The sequence below is a fragment of the Seriola dumerili genome, unplaced genomic scaffold, assembly GCF_002260705.1.
Source record: "Seriola dumerili isolate Sdu_G_001 unplaced genomic scaffold, Sdu_1.0 BDQW01000111.1, whole genome shotgun sequence".
NCBI classification, from domain to species: Eukaryota; Metazoa; Chordata; class Actinopteri; order Carangiformes; family Carangidae; genus Seriola; species Seriola dumerili.
The window spans coordinates 357510-378992 of NW_019174366.1; the positions used below are offsets into that span (position 1 = coordinate 357510).

The following is a 21483-nucleotide window of genomic DNA, read 5'->3' on the forward strand; positions in this document are numbered from 1 at the left end:
AAAAGTAAATACACAAACCACCATAAGTCCATAACACACACCAGTTTTTTTACATGTTGGGTATCAGTGTGGTTTAAGTGTTGTGTACATGCCATGGTCTGTAAATAAAGATGGACGTAGCCTCTGTGACGTCACCCACAGGTTTCTGAAGAGCAGTCACCCATCTGTCACTCAAAGAGGCCACGCTCTCAATTATGTTTGTTACTTGCTGGAACTTGTTCTTGACACACAGCATGTCTGTGCAGCACATCAGCCTGTAGTGCAGGTTGCCTGATCCAGTGCTGATCAGAGGTTTAGGTTTGGTCTTTGTAGTGGCACAGTGGAACCAAACCTGACAATTTCACCGAGACGACGAGCCTCCAGGAAGCTCCATGTAAAAATCCTAAAACTTCGTCTTGTCAGACGTGAGACTGAGCAGTCATCTCATCCAGCTTTTGGGAGGAAAGGAACTAGGTGTCACATTTGTAGACGAGAGTAGCAGGAGAATTACACTGTTCTGTGTTGGTGTCACTGAGGGAAGTTACTGTTGTACGTCAGCTCCTCCCTTGCATAGTGTGGCATCACCGCAGCCTCATCATTGATGCTCTGCAACGCGGCTGAAAGTTTCCTCAAATCTGAGGAATCAAATCTGAATCACAAGTGTTTGCGCTCTATAAAGTCGGAGGTTAAATAAACCATCTTTGGTTCAAGCAGAAGAGCAAATTGAAAACAGTGGAAGCAAATTGGTGGCTGACAGCAGCAGTGCCGCTGACAGCGCCGTTTGTTGTGACTCCCATTCGGAGCAGAGCTGACAGTCGAGCTCAGGCTGCTGACAAGCCACCTGCTTTTAGCATTGCAAATGAGACGAGCTACAGTATAATGCTTAATGGTCTCATCTTGTGATTTTACTCCAACTGGAAACAAAGTGTCCCAGATTGTAAACTGAGTGCAGGAAACCAGCAGCATTTTACAGTAAATCTAGAAAGGTTTTCATTCAGAATGTAAGACGACAGCATTGTACAGGAAGTGGGTGTGAGGGAAGTCACAGAGAGACATTTCAGTTTTAGAATTCAAGCACATTCGCTGCTTTAATGTTCAAATGGACGTCACATCAGAGATTATTGTTGTTGTTGTTGTGTTAGTGCATAATCCCCTCTCTGTTCTCTGCTGACGCTATAATTGCCTTTTTTTCTCCTCGAGTCAACTCCCGCATCTGTTTTGACCATAACCGTGGCTCGGAGGAGAGCACCATGGCAACAGGAGATGTTGTCTTTGTGTACACTGTGTGACACTAGAAGCAGCAACAAAGTCACATTTCTGGATTTAAATGATTTTTCTTCTTCCTGCCCTGTCAGTCACAGAGGTATGTGAGGAGTATGTATTTGATGGGTAAAAAGTCATTTAGCTCATTATTAAGACCCCTCTAATGGATAGTTTGACCTTTGACCTTCTAGCTTTTGGGTGCTGCAGGGCACAGCAGATGGTTCAAAATACACTGTGGTTTCTGGGGGGATCTCTGAGAGAGAGGCTGCTGCTGTCTGGACGTTTGCCACAGCAGGTGAAGTCAGATGCACTGACCACGGCAGAGCTGCGCACATACATTCAAAATTACCCGTGACAAGACAAAATTTATTATAGCATGAGAAATTTTAATACTTATTTATCACTTTTTGCAAAACACCCCAAATTTAGTTGCTTCTGTGTGAGACTTTTTAACATTCACAATTGTGGATAACTGCAGATGACTCACTAAATTATGCTGATGTCTTATTACACTGACACTTTATTAACATTTAGAATTCTGACTCAATGTGTATTAGCCTTTATTAATGACTTGCTAACGTTTTTATCAGCTGCCTTCATGGCTTTAAGTTATAATATGTAACTTTTCGTCATTAAAAATGTCTAAAAATAATTAGACCTATATTATATATGTTGTTGAGTTGTGTTCTTACATTTTCCCAAATGTTTCCATCAATTCTCAAATTAGAGAAATCTGTGATCTTAATCATGGTAACGTTTAATTGGTCACGTGTCAATGACATCATATCCTCTATGATCATGTGTCAGTGTTGTGTTTGTCTGACAGAAGCTCAACATTTACTTTTATCTAGTTTCAAGCCAAATACACTTTTTACACCTTGGTGGTTTTCAACTCTATATTTGAACCAGATGAAGGATTTTAGTTGTCGGACGTCTGGATCTGAAGTTATCGGAGAAAAAAGCTGAGGAAATGTTAGACAGCTCAGCTCCCAGCTGCTGGAGACGTCCTATTCTGTGTTCACTGAAGCGCGGAGGTTAATCTCTGATTTTTAAAGTAAAACAGCTTTTTTGATGTTTCTACTGGTTTGAATCCCCTGGTCTGTTTGTTATGGAGAGGAGGATACCTCTGTAGATAATTCAACTGCTGGTAAAAACCTGCTGAACGTCTGGTTCATAAATTATCAGAGAAACAATCCAAACAAAGGTTAGCATTAGTGTCAGCTCCAACTCTTCCCTGAGTCTCTGTCCTCCATACAGCGTTGGTCAAACACTGACTTTGAATGTGAAACTGCTTTATTCAGTGTTTTTAATGGTTATAATCACTGGGTCTGTTTGATTTCCTGAACCACTGACACTGAAGGAAACCAAACCTGGAGGAGCTTACAGCAAAAACTCCCATGATCCCATGCTATTTCATGACATACATGATGTCACCCAACGCCATCTTTTGTTATTGTTTTGATTGAGAGACCCCTAGAGGCAGAAGTTACAGGCTGTGCGTTAAATGGAAGGTGGGAAATGTGACTTTTTCTTTTTCACTTGACAATTAATGAATGAAAAAGTGAAGACGTTTTCATAAACTGGCTTCACAAAGGCTTATTATATGATGATATGTAAACCGTTAGTAAATGCTTAGTTAACATTAACTAGGATTGGTCACATGACTGAGTCAATATAACAGGTTTGTTTGTGTGTCTGTTTCCAGGAATGCACCAATGGCTGCTGCAATGCCAATAACTGCACCTTGAAGGAGGAGGCTCAGTGCGCCCATGGAGTATGCTGTGAGGGCTGCAAAGTAAGACACACACACACACACACACACACACACATACAGGCCAGCAGAATAACAGAAAAGGGAGCTCACCTTGTTTGCAGTAGTATCTCATTATCATTAGTTCACTGTCAGTCATCATGTCAATGTAATGGTATACTGTACCCAGAGCATGTCAGCTCCCATCACAGCAGGGCTCGCCGTCTTCACATCACACCAGCACGTTTCATCTCTGCTCTCATCTCACTGTTCAAATGCAAATCATGACACCCCATTGTAACACACAGCAGTGAGCCCAAACTATATTGAGCTTTAGCCTGACAGCAGAGACAATCACTGAGGAAGGCAATAACCTGTGTCTGTGTGCTGTCTGCAGACGAGGAGCTACAACTCCTTTTTGTTTGTGTTACTGTCATCACAGTATTGCTTATCTTTCAGTACAGATTTCTTCTCGAACTTTACATGATACCAAACAGCAGACAGACACAGCCAGAGAGCAGCTTGTGGACACAGTGGAGCATTTTGCAGCTAAAGAGGAGCTGGTGGAGACCAAACACAGAGCTAAAAGAGAGGGAACAGTGGACTGGAGATTTATTAGCCGGACACAAACATGACTCAAAATGAATGATCATGTTGCTCAATGTGAGAAGAGTCAATTTCAAAAACACATAATAACTTTACAAGGTCAGATGTTGTGTTTTCAGCCTGTTCTGCTGTTCAAGTAGACAAAATATCTATTATTATATTCTACTCTATCTATTTATATATTATACTCTGTATTATGACAATAACATGTACAGTGTTTAGCCGAGTTTCCAGGTTTTTAAGAACGCACCATTACCCGCAAATTAAAATACACCACTGTAGATGTTTGAAATTGAAGATCTTCACTGCAATTTAAAGGTCCCATACAGTATAATGTGAGATTTCCATGTTTTTGTTGATTATAAAGCCGGTCTAGGTTCTATATTAAAGCTCCATATTTGCCTCTTCTCCTGTGTTTTATTTGAAGTGTTGATCCATAAGAAGATTTATTTGTGGTTTTAAGAACCAAAAACCATCTCAATGTATTTTTACATCTCCTCTTTCAGGCTTCTCTCTGGACCTGTAGTAACAACAGGTCGGTGAGCCAATCAGAAGAGAGGAGTCTCAGCGCCCCTCTTCTGATTGGCTTACTGTTTTCTGAGTGATACAAAAAAATATAGCAGATTTCAGGTAAACACTCAGAGAAACTAAATCCTGCAAGGTTGGAAGGTCCATATAGTATAAAGGTAGATGTCCATGTGTTGTTTGATTATGTAGCAGGTCTAAGGGTCTATATTAATACTGTGAAAGTATCAAAGCCTCAGTCCACAGAGAAATGCACACGGCCTGTATTCAGAAACTGAGCCTTAAAACTAGCCGACAGGACATCTGGAACTTTGTGTGAACTTAATAAAGTTCTTCAGGTTTGAACAAAGCTTCACAACATGAGCTTGTAACAATGTAAAAACCTGCCCCCAAACATAGTTTAACACAACATGTTCAGAGGTGGAAGTATCGAGTTACATTTACCTCATTACTCTAGCAAAGTTGTTTCTATGGAGTCAGGATTCATTCATTTCACTCTTACTTAAGTATTTCTAACTCAAGTATTTTAATTCTCTATATTTAAAGTCGAAACCATTGCTGAGTAGAAACAAAAGTCACTTTGCAAGAACATATAAAATGAAGAGTCAAATCAGCAGCTGCAGCAGAGGAAGAAGCTGTTGATTGGATGCACCGCCTGCCAACCACAGCAAGTGTCCCAAATGAGACACACCTGCCTTGTTGCATGACCAACAGCTGTGACTTTTACCTTCATGTCCACTGCCAGCGAGGTGTGCATCACCTTTCAGGACTAATGATAGTAGCCTAAAGATGTTCTTAACTTAACTTAATAGTTTTATCATAATATCACCATTGATATTTTTACAGCTACATTCTGGTCTGCCTGTAAGAAAGGGTTCGCTGTGTATCTTTTTTCAGATGAATTATGCTCACCCCTCCCTTCCATCTCATTGCTTGCTCTCTGTCTGTGCCAGTTGAAGCAGGCAGGTACCATGTGCCGGGGGCCAGCAGGGGCATGTGATCTGCCAGAGTACTGCACGGGGGCCTCTCCTTACTGTCCTGCCAATGTCTACCTGCTGGATGGCTCCTCCTGTCAGTACGGGCTGGCTTACTGCTACAATGGCATGTGCCTCACCCACGAACAGCAGTGCCTGCAGCTGTGGGGCTACGGTAATGAGCACAGTCTATGACCACACATTACACACAATACACTGAAGCCACTCACTCAATGTTCCGGGGATAAACCTGCTCTCAGAACAGTGTTCAGCCTTTGTTTAAACACTCTAAATAGAGGTGTTTACCAGTGGAGGTTTTGAATGGCAGTGCACTTAAAGCACCAATATCCAATAATGCTGTTTAAAACTGCTTTAAGCAACAGAACAACTGCCAACAATATTTATACTTAACTGTTGATCAATATAATCAAAACCATGAGCTGAGACTGTCAAAGTGAACTCCCATCAAAACCGTGTTCTGATTCCTTTTCTCTCCCAGATGTGAGAGCCTCTGTGACTTTAAATGTGCATTGTCATCTTACTTTATTGTTCTGCTTTTTTTGTTACAAAGACTGAAAACAGTGCTCCTCAGTTCGATGCCACTGTTAGAGGAGAACTGAGATTTTGAGAATAGAGTTCTGATACTGTTGTGAGAACTAGTGTTAATTTTTTCAACTTTTGTCCTAAGATCCATATTAGTTTAAGTCACATTCAGTCAACCTCTTTTTTTCTTTAAAAAATGTCTTTATTCAGTTTTTATGGATTTTTTCTGGACATTTTAGTTTTGTCTTGATGAGAAATCACCTGTAGTTGTGGGGTAATAACACATAATGTTAGACCTCTGCCTTTTGTCACTCTCTTGGCTTAAGTCAGTGATTCTCAAACTTTTTCAGTAGAAGGACTTAACTAGAGCTGCAGAATTAATCAAACTATATCAAAATCTCAGTATGGCCAAGGTCAATATCCAAATCACAGGAGCTGCAATTTTTTGATAAAGGTAAAATATGTCACAACATTATTGTGATGTAATTGTAATTGTAATTGATGTATTGATATGTAAAAGAACATGTTTGTTGGTACAAGACCAACAAAAATCACATCATCATTTTAATATTTTTTTCAGTGAAAGTGAAATGCAAAACTGACCATTCCAACTGAAATTTCGACTTATTGCAGTCGCAATATATATATTTTTTGAATATCATTCAGCCCTAGACTTAACCATCAAAATAAAACTCTAACACCACCTAAGTCCCCAAACATCCCCAAAACCAACAATGCTACTACTTCAGTATTACTGTGGCGAGCTTGTACAGAAGAGTGTCACCATGGGTCTCAGTTGAGATGATGAGATTACTATTAAAACTCAACATTTGCCTGTCGTGTCTGTTGTGTTGGAGGTCTAATTAGATTTTCTTTTAATTTATCTGGTCTTAATCCTCCACTCCATGATCTTGTCTGTTGTCAGTGTTTGATAGTTAACAAGCTGGTAACTGGTAAAAGTGAGATCAGTTCCAGGGCAGCTAACCCTTCATCCACATTTCCTTTCAAATGTCACACTGATAATTTTTTACATAAATTGTAAAACATAAACTGTAAACTGTCGACTGTCACAAAACAGTTGGACACAGTGACATCCAACAACACTGTAAAACAACCAATTGAAATAATAATGTTTGAATTTACATATGAGTTGATTTAATATTGAAATCAACACATATAAAATACACACTACCAGGCTTTCTGGTCACTCACAGACAGTTTGAGAAACACTAAATTTCAAACATGAGATTTTAACAAATTTACTCAGCACCACTGGTCTTTGAGGCTGGTTTAAGTTAATGAAAGTTAAAAAGAAACATGCCATTATTCACCATCTTGTCCTTAACACCAGCTCAGTTTCAGTGTGGCACCTTCAGGTGTATTTTTTAGGTTTACAGTGTTCTGGGTTTTTGTCCTGACAATATTGTTACTACACACTCTGCTATGTTATATTTAAAGTGGATACAAATGTTTTCTGACTAAGCCCCACTGTTGCCAACATCTCACCTGTTTCACATTGGTCAGGCTCCTGCAGCCATAGAGGGCAGCTTGTTCTAGTCTTCAGCAAACATAAATATAACAAATTATCAGAATAAAATAATTAGTAAACTAAACTTATTTTATTCTCAAAGTAAAATTCCAGATCTACTCTCATAATATTTCAGCTTTGTTGTTGAGATCTTAGATTTCTCTTCCCCCACAGCTTCCCAATACTCCATCATACTTCAACTCAGATTGCACTGGATCAGTCTTTGTCACTTGTATCTGTGTCCTGTAAGACTCTGATGTATTTGGACATTTTCACTGAATAGCCAGTTAATTCTTCAGTAGATCTCCACGACAGTGTCCTTTGTAGTTACCAGAGTTATCATGTGAAAATGTTATATATATATATATATATATATACATATACATACACACATATATATATATATATATATATATGATGCCACAATATATATATATATATATATATATATATATACTGTATATATTGTGGCATCACAAGGGGACAGGTGGTAGAGGGACGCTACATTCCCATACAGGAGCAGCTGCCACATCACAAAATGGCCACCGGGGCAACGACTACCTCTCCCAGAATGCAACTGTTCCATCCTAAAATGGCCGCCACTCCAACTCTCAGAGTGCCTCACCGCTAAGACAGGTGCAGGTGCTTGAGCCACCTGGTTGCAGCAGGACCGAAAAACATGTGGAGCAGAACAAAGAAGGTAGGGGGGGCAGCACAGGGCTGGAAGGAGCAGGATTGAAACCACACCGCAAAGGATTGTGAAAGGACACACCTTTAAAGGAAAGTGGGCACTTTATGTTGGACTTTTATTGGAAATTCTGTTCAGGTTAAAATCGCTCTTCTCTCCGAAACAGCTACACTGCACAGTTGGCAGTTTATTACGAAAGCTTGTGTTGATTCAACTTTTGGTCATTTTGTAATTTTGTGATGCTGTCTAAATGTTTTTGTCATAATTAATCTACTCTCATTGATATCAATGAGCCCTACCTGCATGAAGAGGATTTATCACACTGCTGTTGTATTAGACTGCACTAGTTTTAGTGAAATGTGGCTTCTTAACTGGTAGCTAAGTATATTTCAATCAGGAGAGAGTGAACAAACATTTTTTAACTGCCAAGTGCACAAACACAAAACAAAAGTGAGGGATCAGAGCATCTTGGTGATAAGTATCATATTTGAAAAGGGGCTGAAGCTTTGTGTAGTGTGGGAAGCCCTGTGGGGTCTAGACACTGGTGGGGATGGGAAGGTGAGAACGCTGAAGATCTGGATGAGATGAGGAGTGGACTCAGCAGATACTGAAGAACTGGTTTCAGGTTATTGCTGCCAAAGGATCAGTGATTAAATCCAAGGGTTCACTTGGGTTCCTGTCCTCATTGTGAGGTCACCATGTTTTAGCTCTGCTGAAACTCCACTGTGGGGAACACACAGCTGACTCTTGATTGGATGAAATTGATATTGAGCTGACTGGCTTTAACACCAAATGTGTTTCTCAAAAAACTGTTCCTGCCACACGTCTCTCACTGTCTCTGAGCTGAATAAGGGTCTACACTGTGGTCACCTTCATCATCTTTGCAGCAGACCGGAAGGTGGCTGAGACCAGCATTAGCTGTGTCTATGTCTGTTGCCAAGAGCTTCGTGAGTCAGAACGCTGCCATTTGTTGTCTGTGAAGGAGATCATTACTGACATTGTTAGCAACAGCAGGACAAGTACACGGCCTGAGTCCAGAGGGCTGATAGAGTATGTTGTGTTTTCAGGAGCTCGACCGGCCCATGATGCCTGTTTCGAAGACGTCAACGCAGCAGGAAATGCCTTTGGAAACTGTGGGAAAGATGAATACGGCAACTACATGAAGTGTGAGAAAAGGTAAGATATACTGGTGACAGATGAAAAACATGGTTGCTTAATATATGGGTTGATACCAGGACAGGTAATAAGGATTCTAGACAGCAGATGGATTTCTGTCATAAGACATGAGACGAGGTAGAACAACTGAGCACCCCATGGCAACCCATGAAAAAAATCTGCCAGAAGAAGAAAAATACATGAAAAATTTGTGATACCAAAAATAAAGATAGTCAAAATAATGAGGCACCAAGTTACATTTTAAGTTGTCATTATGTAAACTTATATATATACATATATACATATATATATATATATATATAATTATAATAAATATAATATATAAAAAATATAATAATTCGTTTTGTTTTTCTTATATTTAACATTTCTTTCTTTCTTTCAACATCCAACTACATTTCACCATATCAGAAAACACTTATTTCCTCCTGTGGTTTCTGCCTTTTCCTTACTATAATAAAAGTTCCAATCAATAATCTGACTCTGTAATTATGCGTGGGCATCTTTCACCCTTCATTCAAATTGAGAGACCAGTGAAAATCAACAACTCTAGGGGCAAACAAACAACATTTTACCATAAATTCAACTGTTCATTCAACCGTAATATTTACAATATCTTTAAGACCCTGAAAATAGAAAGTATTTAAATTTGACAAAAACAGCAGAAATTCAGCTGTGGTTTGAAATAAGAAAACTCCTGCTAACTTCAGTAGAACAAAATAGGTGGTAGAAATAGTAGCAAACAAGAGTTAACATTGGCACTGGAGTTTGATGCTGAACTCATGTTTCTTCTAGACTGGTAAGTAAACAGCTGTTAATGCTAACGTTAGCTATAGCAATAGCAAAGCGCACAAATACTTCCTTTAATGTTAGCTTGTTAAATCTACGTTTCTCTCTCCTTTCTTTCTTTTTTCTCTTCCTTCTCTTCTCTCACCGCAGCTGTGTCGCCACTTAATTCATCATTTCGAATTAAAAGCCCTCTGCAGAGTCATGTAATTGCAACTTCATAATATTGCAGCAGTGGCAATGATTTAGCCAAATGTATATCAGGGAAGCACTGATAATGCCTGAAATGACTATGAGTAATGAGACAGCTATTTCTCATGGAATAACCACCTGCTCTTCAGAGCTTTTTAGCCTCTTTCAGCTCATTGTTTTGGTTTTACAGCCCTCAAGTTTAATGTTTTGGTTAGCTGTCATTGCTCTCATCATCAGCCTTGTTTCCAGAAGCAGGAAGCTGTTTCCAGTAAAAATGATATATCAATTGTACACTACCTAATCAGCACCAGGCAGCAGAGAGACACAGTTAAAGGCTAGCTAGTGGAGCGTTTAGTAGCTAAAAAGATATTTTCTCAGGAGTTGGTGTAGACCAAGACAAAGCTAAAAGGAGAGAAAATACTGGACTTAGATTCACCAGGTAGACAAAAACAGGAATCCAAATCAATGCTAATGTTGCATCGTACATTGTGTCTCCTGGATGTTGGTAAGCTTGTATTCTGTCATGTTTTTTCAGCTTGTTCTGCTGCCCCAGCATGTACACAAAATAAAAAAGTGCAACTTTTATGAAACAATAATGAAAGTCCTGGTTTCTCATTATCACAGTTCAGTCATGTAGTCGTCACATGAGCACACACACAGACCAGGCCCTCTGTACACCATCAACACAACTCAGAGACAGCTTCCATGGAACAGGGCCAGAGCTAATTAATGGAGTCAAGTCAATTTAGTGATTTAGTTATGTAAATGAGTTTGTGGATTACGGTGGCTGACGGCTGCCTCATATGATCCACCACTACCCAAATCCATTATAAAGTCCCACAGGAGTCATGAGAGTGTTTTCTGGCCTCAGTGAGACACAGAACTGATTAGATATCTGGCTATTATTAACACGTGAATAATCTACACACAGCTGTGTATCTGTCCATCACTCTGTAATCCTCTTCACTTGTTTTTCTCATGACACACTGTGTGTGTGTGTGTGTGTGTGTGTGTTTGTTTGCCAATCGAAGCTGCATGTTAATCACAAAGATATAGATGTTGACAAAAAAATCATGTATGACTCTTTCCTCCCTCCAACGGTGCTGTGGAGGTACAGTATTCAAAGGTCTCACAGTTCTCCAACTGAGAGTGGATGTATGACGGATCACTACAATATGGATATTCAGATTTTATATCTTCTATTTGTCAGTAGTTGTAGAATTAATGATATTTGGTAGATCATGATGGGGAAATTGAAAATTCAGTCCATTCTCCATTACACTGAGGATCCACATTTTTAAAAATGTCTCACAATATATACTGTAGGATAATTAAAAGAAAAGTCATTCATTTTCTAAAACAGCTGGTCAGTTTTATCAGATGTTACTCAAACAGGAACAGGAAATACAGTGGAAGCCACTTACATGGATCATAAAGTTTCGGACAGAATCATTCCTTCATATGTTCTTAAGGTGATAATAGGCTGACTTGTCGTAATGTGGATTCAGGTCTTAGTCCGTGAATACACTAAGATTTCTGGTTTGGTTTGTGGTTTTCAACTTCAGCTGAGTCTGACTTTCAGTTACTTCAGTTTTATCTTTGTTTAATTGAAGAAAATTCTGGCACATCCAATTTTGATTTCTTGAGCTTGTTTGTGATAACAGTCCCCTGGTGATATATTTGTGTCATCTGTATAATTATGGTCACATATTTTTTTTGTTTTCCATAATCTGAGTTGGTGGGAACATGTAGCTGTTGAACAGAAGAGGCCCCCAGAATGGAGCCTTGGGGAACTCCACGTCATTTTTATCTGCTCAGATGTGTAATTACCTATTGAGACAAAGTAGTCCCTGCCCTGTGAGTAGGATTCAAACCAGTTTAGTACCAAGCCAGAAAGTTCCAGTGATATGTTGTTGTTGACATTGTCGAATTTAGCTCTGAGATCCAGTAATACTAAGACTGAAATTCTAGTCTTCCTATAATTGTTCACTAGTGATGTGTTTAGATGGTTCTGTCTTGGCAGGAATGATCTGTAGTTGTGGATAATTGGAATGTCTGACTGAGCTGCTCCGGTTATCTACTGCTGCTCAGGAACTGCAGGGAAGAGGAGGAGTGCTTCCAATACACTGAGCCTTGCCTCCATTTCAGCGAATAAACTACTTTCATTACATGTATCATTATTTCTAAAGGAGGCAGAGGAATAACTAAACATAAGACACACCGAGCAGGAGAGAGGGAGGGAGAGAGAGAAGTTACCGGCAACAAGGCTTCATACTAACTTCTCTGACCAAATCTACGTATCAAACAGAGGGAGTTAGACATAAAGATATACAGATATAAAATCAGGATTTGACCATAGTAACAGACATATACCAGATTTAGATCTAGTCTTATTTAAGATTTTGCTTGATGATGGCAATTTTCAGGGCCTGTGGGTACACACCTGAGATTAACAAAAAGCTTGTTGGCAGCATAACATGGCATCAGGAGGAGGATTTCAGCTCTTGTGTAACGTCCTCCAAGTTTTTCGGTTGAAAGGATCAAACTTTGTCATGCTACCTCTATATATTTGAAGTGGACACAGGGGCAGATAGTGTCACATTTTGAGAAAAGACTGAACCCAAATGCAGCCAGCACAAGGGAGTAGGTGGAATGAAAGGACTTTACTGAATCAAAGAGTACAAGGAACACAGGAGTAAGGGCACAAGGAAACAGAGAGAATCCAAAAGAAGTTCCACAGGGTAAAGCAGGTAATCCAAAATGAGTATTCTCTGAGAAACACAAGGGAACTGAACCTGGAGCTTTGCTTTGTCTGATCAAGCAGAGTTGCTAAAAATGAACATGGAGCTCTGTTGACTTCAGAAGTAAAGGCTAAATGTCTGTTTGTACGTTTATCTTTGCCCAGCGATGCCAAGTGCGGTAAGATCCAGTGCCACAGTGCTGCCAAGAAGCCTAAAGGCACCAATGCTGTTTCCATTGACACCACCATCAAGACGGACGGCATCGAGGTTAAGTGCCGTGGCACCTACGTCTACAGCACCCAGGACGGCCAGGGTGACCTGCCTGACCCCGGCCTCGTCATGACTGGCACCAAGTGTGGAGAGGGAAAGGTTGGTCCACAGCAGACTGATTAATACAGTTGTTATGTCATATTTAAAAAAACAAGTTTTAATTTAACAGTCCAAAGGTCTATAATGAACAATATTTCCTGTGGAGTGTCCATAAGGTTAACAGGTTTTTGATCAACACCAACACTTGGCTACTTGCAAAGACCTGCACACCTGCCTGTTGTTTTAAAGTGACCTACAACAGAACAAGGAGCAGGGAGAAGGAAACTGACTGCACTGCACAGAGGACACAAAGGATTTAAAGCTTTGTTCTGCAGGGTTTCTACTCATCTATCTGAACACTGGTGTCAGACATCTTCACCTTTTTTTTTTTTTACTGTGGTTCTGTTTTTGTAGGTTCCTATAACTCAGGGGTGAGGAGACAGTCAAACAAAGGTTTCTGTTGAAGTAAAGTGTTTTCATGCACTGTGTAATGTTCTGACATGTATAGCATAATAATGTGAACTAGCTGGGGCCATGGGTCCAGGTTGCCAGAATATCCGGGTACTCTGAGTTCCAAGGCTAATTAATGGTTAATTGAATCTTCTGGCTTTTATTAGCAAAGAGAAGCACACAAAACATCCAGGCCTCTCATTCTTAGCCAGACCTGACGGACATCAACAGCAGCACATTACATCAGCTGTAGCTTCACTGTCTTCATGTAATGTTCTATTATCAGATCAGACCAATATCTAACAGGGTCCAACAAATACGGAAGCCGAGAAAGGCCAAACTCGCAAATATTTTTTTTATCAGGAGAAAATTATCTTGGTGCAGTGGTTAGCGCTGTCGCCTCACAGCAAGAAGGTTCCGGGTTCGAGTCCCGGCTCGGACGCGGGGTCTTTCTGTGTGGAGTTTGCATGTTCTCCCCGTGCTTGTGTGGGTTCTCTCCGGGTACTCCGGCTTCCTCCCACAGTCCAAAGACATGCAAATGGGGACTAGGCTGATTGGTTACTCCAAATTGACCATAGGTATGAATGTGAGAGTGAATGGTTGTTTGTCTCTGTGTGCCCTGCGATGGACTGGCGACCTGTCCAGGGTGTACCCCGCCTCTCGCCCGAAAGGATGCTGGGATAGGCTCCAGCCCCCCCGCGACCCTACTAGAGGGTAAGCGGTAGAAAATGAATGAATGAAATTATCTTTTTTTATCCCAAGATAAGATATTATCAGGAGACTCACTAAGTCGTGAGCAACACTCACTCCAGATAATGTGCACCTCTCTTGCATCATTCTGTAACCATGGAGACAGTGTGATTTCTGCCAGAGTTAGCCTTTGATTGAAATATTCTCTGATGCGTAGATCAATGCGTGGTCCTGACATTTTCACTTTACAGCACTAGAAGTTGCCATCTGCATACTGGCTTGGCACATCTGATCTCTGATTAACAAAGTCATTATAATGAGAAAACAAGCTTTGTTATCTCCAGATAATGAGATAATTATCTCAATATCTTTGGATAACAACAAATTGTTTTCTCCTGATGATATCTCGCTATCTTGGGATAACAAAAACGGGATTATGCATGACTCAGTGTATGAGGTTCAGTCAAAATCATTTTCTCCAGATAATATCTTGTTATCTCCGTTTAACAAGTTTTGTTATTTTGAGATAACAGGATAGAAAAAATATTTGCGAGTATGGCCTTTCTCAGCTTCCATAAACAAAGACCTGGAGTTTTTCACTCTCTACTGGATTCCTGCAGGTATGATTGAACAAACTGTAAAACTGAAACATAGTAGTAGTAGTCTATACCAGAGGTTTTCAAAGTGTAAGGCGTGCCTCCCTGGGGGGATGCCAGAGAACTTCAGGGGAAGTGCAGCGTGAGAAAAAATATAGAAAATATAACTATAAACATTTGGTTAGTTATACTCAGTTATGCATGTGGCAAAATGGATCGATTTTTAGTAGCACTGTGTTGGGACTCATCATTCAAGAGACCAAATATTTATTTGCTCCACTGGACAAAGGAACTCACACTCCACAGTTCCTCACCGTTCACACCTGGGGACGACCCTTCCCCCCACGGACCTTACTGGCCAGCCAGTGTGGGTCAGCGTGTGACATGTGACCCCCAAGGGTGTCACCAAACAAAACCAGATCTCTGGCCCTCCTCTCTCTCTCTTCCTTTCTTGGCTTGCTCTGGAGAGCAGCTTCTGCTCTCGGCTCTTCAAAGGGCAACAAGGCCCCAGCCCAGGTCAGCCCTGCTACCTGAGAAACCAGCTCTCTCGCCCGGCCTGCTCACAAGCAGCCTGCAACACTCTTCTCCTCAACAGCAGCGACCTGCTTCGGATTAACTGAGAGTGAACCAAATTCTCTTCAGAATCAGCATCTACGACACAAGGCCATCTGATTTTCCAAGAAACAGGAGTCATAGCAGAGTCAGCGGGGAACAGCTAACTCTGCAAGGAGAACAAAGGAGAGCCAGAGCCAGACAGGACTTTACTCTACCAGGAAGCCTCCCAACTCACTGGACTTTACAACAACACTGGAAAGGACCTCTTTGTTTGTTCCAAAGACTGGGTAACGTTAACTGACTGGGCCTAACCTCTCCCAGCACAGCACAGCATTGCTAAGCAGCAGAAGTCTTAACTTTGTTAATGTACTTGTCGACTGATGTCTGGTTGTTGTAATGTTTGATTAGGTTGTGGTCAGTAATACAGTTAAGCAGGTACACGTATGTTCACACACATATTAGTACGTCTCTGTTCTAGAACCTGCATGAAGCTAACCTCCTCCCTCTAACCTGGTACCTTTAGATTATATGAGCTAGGCTAACAAAGAAACTCACACCTTCCCTCTCACACACCCCAGGTGGTCACAGCGGCCATTTTGAGTAGTTTCTTTGTTTACCGCCATCTTGTGTAGTCTTCTTTGTTCAGGTCATGTGGTCACAGTGATCACTTTGAATCAGCCATCTTGCCTTTGTCTGTGTCCCCACAGACACACACACATACACCTACACACACACATACACACACCTGTATATACTAGATTAGACATTGTGTTTTACTCTGCTCCATTGTAAATAAATGCCTTTAAGTATAACTACTGGTGTGTTTAATGTTGCACAAGCGTGAATATTGTCAACCTCTACTTGGTAGAATTCCAATCCTTCATTTTAACTTACTGTTGATATGGTAATTCCGTTATAGTTAGTAAGCTAATGGTTAATCAGAGTTCCAGATTAACGGTAATAAATTGAGACTAAAACCATATTGGCTGTTTTGTTTTTAGTTTAGGCTGGTGCCCCGAGGACTTTAATTAATTTTAAAGTTGTTATTTACTATTTATATTTTTAATATTAATATTTTCTTAATTTATGATAGCCAATAAATTGATAGACAACCGGAATCCAACATATTTGGTGTCCAGCTCATGAGGTAGAGCTCAGACCCAACATAATGGTGCCCCGTGTGAGGCCGAGTACTGTTGGCAAATATTCATAATTGTGCAATATTAAATTCATAATTTGGCCAAAACCGCAAAGGTTAGAGCTAAAATTTTAGTCCACCACAGGAGTAAACGTCCAGGTGTACTTATAAACAAGTGCACTGTGGTGAGAATTGGTTTACCAATTTTAGCTGAAGCAATATTAGACGTCCTCCAGTTACTAATAGCTAACACTCAAGCCTTAGTATCACAATAAGAGCCTGCTATTGTTGCTAACAATTCCAGTTGAGTTTATGCTGTAGGAAGTGTAAGAACCTCAGTTCAGCGTTTGAATACCACGTGTTCAATGCTATCTAGTAAAGCTGTCAGAATTGGCTGTTAATTCAAGTGCTGCTCCCTTTAACTTAGACACTGTGTGCCGAAGGCCCTGTGTAATACAGAGAGCTTGTACCTGGATGATACTGCCAAGCATTTCAGCCTGAGTAAGAAATAGAGTCTGAGGTAGAGCCACAGCGTGCTGCCAGCCCTGTGAAACCGAAGTTTTGCACCTAGCTGTTACTGCCTTTCATTACAGCCTGAGTCAACTTGAAGAGATAATCCTCGGACTGTTACTGCCCTTGCATCTCAGTCACTGCTTTTTGAAACATTTCTTAAGCAGACAGTAAACCTGCACTTCCCTTTACTGTCCCTAATCTTTATGCCCACTAGTGTAGCTACCCCTCGTCCACAGGAAGCTACCCCCATAGTGTAGGCCACTGCATTGTTTAGTTAGGCTAGTGTACTGCCAAACTACACTACAAGGTGTCTGCCAGCGCAACACCACAGCCAACTACATTGCCTTCTTGTTTTGTGAAACAACTTGTTTAACCTCCCTCTTTCCCAGACACAACAATGGAGAACTCCTGTGTAGAGCAGTTTATTTCTTCCCTAGCACAGAGCCTGAAGCCTGGCTACCTAGAATTTATCAGCAAGTTAAATTCCAGTGAGTGCAGTAAAGAAATAGACTTGCTACTCAGTGACAGAGGTGATGCTCAGACTGCATCCAAAGGCCCATTGTTAAGATGTGTGCTGTTGAACTTCCACAGGCAGACCAGCATTGCCCTTCATAGCCAAGCAGCCCTAGAGGAGGAGGTAAAATCGCTTAGAGCTCAAAATGCTTTTCTCCTCCAGGAAGTTCAGGAAGCTATCAAGAAAGCAATGCGCTACTTAGGAGACCTGCATGCAGCAGAGTTAGATCTCTGCTCACACAAGGAGGAATTGTTAAGGGTTAAATCAGAATGCCTTGCTCCACCACAATCGTTCAGTGCCTGTGATTCTGGTTTTTCTGCTTCACACTCTTCCCTTAATGACAGGTTAACTCCACCTCCACTCAGAAGATGGGACCAATTCCCAACTGACTCTAAGTCCTGGGAAATGAAATCAGCTCCTCAACCTCCACTGAGAGACAGAGGTTACACCCACCTGACTTCCCATCTTCCTGAAATTAACACTGAAGAGACAGGTAGTTTATCCAGTAGAGGATATTCATGTTCCCATCAGCCACTGATGCATAACACTTTCACCTGTGCTCACCCCTCAAACAGGAGGACCAAAACTTTTCCAGACTGTTCAGCCTCCTCTCTGCACCTCCACGAGAGTGATGACAGCTGCTCAGCTCCTTCCTGTAGTCCAGCTAGCTTAGTCTCGCCTTCATCAGAAGGGACCTCACAGTGCCCCCGCCTCGAAGTGCTTGAGTTCATAGCAAAGGACATTGAACATTTTGATCCAGACAACTCTGATCAACATATTGAAAACTACTTTAGGGAGTTAGATCACAACCTAATTGATTTGCCCCATGCAACCCAAAGGGAGAAAACTAAACTAGTGTGGAAGACCAGCTCAAAAGCAGTCCACAAGTTTATGCAATCACTGCCTCCCAGTGTCAGAGATGACTACAAAGAGCTCCGTCAAGCACTGACAGAAGAATTCTCTCCTGCTGCGGATGAGATAGAATCTTTGGTTGCAGCTTCTCAAATCAAACACTCCCGCCATGAACATCCCAATGACTTTTACAAACGTTTGAGGCAGGCATATTTTCAGGGTAGGAATGCACCAGGCTCCGAGGAAAACTCCACCTTCAAGTCTTTGTTCCTACAAAACCTCCATCCCTGTGTACGCACTCACGTTACACTGATGATGCATCATCAGTGCAATGCAGGAAATAAAGAAGATGACAAAAATGGCTTGGGAAACCATGGTCACTTTCAAGCCAAGGGGTAAAACAACTGAGCCTGGCAGCCCAAACACCTTAGCGTCACACAGACCTGTCACCTCAGAAGATCATCCTCAGAACAGATCGAAGGGGGGTGACAAAAGGCCACATACGGGCGCTGAGCGTAACCGCCACGTCCACCAAGTGCGTAGAGACAGGCACTCCCACAATAGGAGCAGGAGACAGCCTTACGCAGAAATTCTGGCTCAGACGCAGGACCAGTCAACACATGGATCAGACAATGACCACGTCATCTCTGACCATGTTATCTCAGACAGTGACAATGCCTCTGAATGTTCTTTCTTCAGCTACTCAGAGAGTTACAGCTTTGTGCCACAAGTTAGGGAAAACTTAAAGCACCTGCGCTCCAGAGTTCGCCGCACTGAGTACTGACAGTAAGTAGGCTCAGGGTACCCTACACTCTTGCAGATGGACACAATGGGTCTGTCAGCAGCAGCAGCAAACTAAATTCTGAATCGAATCAGACACTACTGTAAAATTCTGCAGGTAGGTAGGTAACCCCTTAGTCGTACTTTACAGGTGAGATTAGTAACAATGTCCTGTCATCTGATACAAGTTTAGGACGTTGCATATACATGGCACACTCACCCAGACACTCCAAATCATGTCATTCTAGGTGCCACCCTCTATATCTCACCTTAACAAACTAACATCACTGACTTTCCGGTCCTCACTAACACCATGAGTAACTAGGAAACATGTTAGTTGTTTAACACTATTCCATCATTGTGGTTATTATCTGAATTCTGCTTTGTAACCTGATTGATCTTGCTTAGCCAAGATAGATAGTGTTGACAAATGCCCGGATGTTACCCCTTTAATGAACTGACAAATTAACTATACATTATGCTCTCAGGATGACACGTCAGGTGGCATCCTGACAACAAAGGGGGGACTGTTGGGACTCATCATTCAAGAGACCAAATGTTTCTTTGCTCCACTGGACAAAGGAACTCACACTCCACAGTTCCTCACCGTTCACACCTGGGGACGACCCTTCCCCCCACGGACCTTACTGGCCAGCCAGTGTGGGTCAGCGTGTGACATGTGACCCCCAAGGGTGTCACCAAACAAAACCAGATCTCTGGCCCTCCTCTCTCTCTCTTCCTTTCTTGGCTTGCTCTGGAGAGCAGCTTCTGCTCTCGGCTCTTCAAAGGGCAACAAGGCCCCAGCCCAGGTCAGCCCTGCTACCTGAGAAACCAGCTCTCTCGCCCGGCCTGCTCACAGCAGCCTGCAACACTCTTCTCCTCAACAGCAGCGACCTGCTTCGGATTAACTGAGAGTGAACCAAATTCTCTTCAGAATCAGCAGCTACGACACAAGGCCATCTGATTTTCCAAGGAACAGGAGTCATAGCAGAGTCAGCGGGGAACAGCTAACTCTGCAAGGAGAACAAAGGAGAGCCAGAGCCAGACAGGACTTTACTCCACCAGGAAGCCTCCCAACTCACTGGACTTCACAACAACACTGGAAAGGACCTCTTTGTTTGTTCCAAGGACTGGGTAACGTTAACTGACTGGGCCTAACCTTTCCCAGCACAGCACAGCACAGCTAAGCAGCAGAAGTCTTAACTTTGTTAATGTACTTGTTGATTGATGTCTGGTTGTTGTAATGTTTGATTAGGTTGTGGTCAGTAATACAGTTAATCAGGTACACGTATGTTCACACACATATTAGTACGTCTCTGTTCTAGAACCTGCATGAAGCTAACCTCCTCCCTCTAACCTGGTACCTTTTAGATTATATGAGCTAGGCTAACAAAGAAACTCACACCTTCCCTCTCACACACACCCCAGGTGGTCTCAGCGGCCATTTTGAGTAGTTTCTTTGTTTATCGCCATCTTGTGTAGTCTTCTTTGTTCAGGTCATGTGGTCACAGTGATCACTGTATTGGTCTCTCTAGTCCACACTAGTCTGACTAGTGCGGACTAGAGACTACAGACTAGTGCGGACTAGAGAGACCAATACATAAGAACTGATGAAGCCGCTTGGATAAGAGGCGAAACGTCTTCCACAGACAAATACAAGTCCAGTTGCCTTCGATTTAATTTGAGAGAGAGATAACAATGACCTGGACGAATGAGAAAATTCACAGACACATACACTATACTTGTTATTCACAGGCAGAGTGAGCTGAGAATGAGCTTCAGATGTTCGGATAAGTCAGGTGAAACATGAGAATACAGCCTCAGAAGCTCGGAGCTTCTTTGTGACATATTGTGTTTTGTACAACGTTAAAAGATATCCATGACGCACAAGGCACTGCAGTGAAGTGTTTTTTCGTACTACCCGGTAAATCACCTAAAGGTGCAGGTCCATAATGAACTGCAGATTTATTCACTCATCATATAAGCCTCATATAAAATATGTCTAACGTATTTTGTGCCGTTACTTCTTTGTAGAGTTCTCTTCAGCACACTGATTCACACAGCCCTTCCTTGCCCCTCAGCCACACAATAAGGAAGCAAAATCGTTTTTTTATATGGAGAGGATTTACACATGTTGAGACAGTGATATGTAAAGCAGCGCTGTGACTAGTGCGATGTGAAGACTTCAACTGTTGACCTAATTACTTTGATGTGTTCAGTACTTATTTGACTTAAGTAAAATTGCACAAAAAGGCTTGACAATGTATTGTTGTATTCAAAAGACGTTTAAAAACTGTAGATAAAGATGATGAAAATGTCGTAAAAAGATGTTTAAAAA

The 21483-nt window shown here is 41.6% G+C and overlaps 1 protein-coding gene across 3 annotated transcripts in view; it reads left to right on the forward strand.

The window, feature by feature from the left end:
• Positions 1 to 21483, forward strand: part of LOC111223613 (disintegrin and metalloproteinase domain-containing protein 19-like) — a 269806-nt gene that overhangs the window by 224627 nt on the left and 23696 nt on the right. For all 3 annotated transcript variants that reach the window (XM_022747830.1, XM_022747833.1, XM_022747831.1), the window contains exons 13-16: positions 2948 to 3037; positions 5077 to 5272; positions 8924 to 9032; positions 12913 to 13117. In XM_022747830.1, the coding sequence (XP_022603551.1) occupies positions 2948 to 3037; positions 5077 to 5272; positions 8924 to 9032; positions 12913 to 13117 (600 nt within the window). The remainder of the gene's footprint in view (positions 1 to 2947; positions 3038 to 5076; positions 5273 to 8923; positions 9033 to 12912; positions 13118 to 21483) is intronic.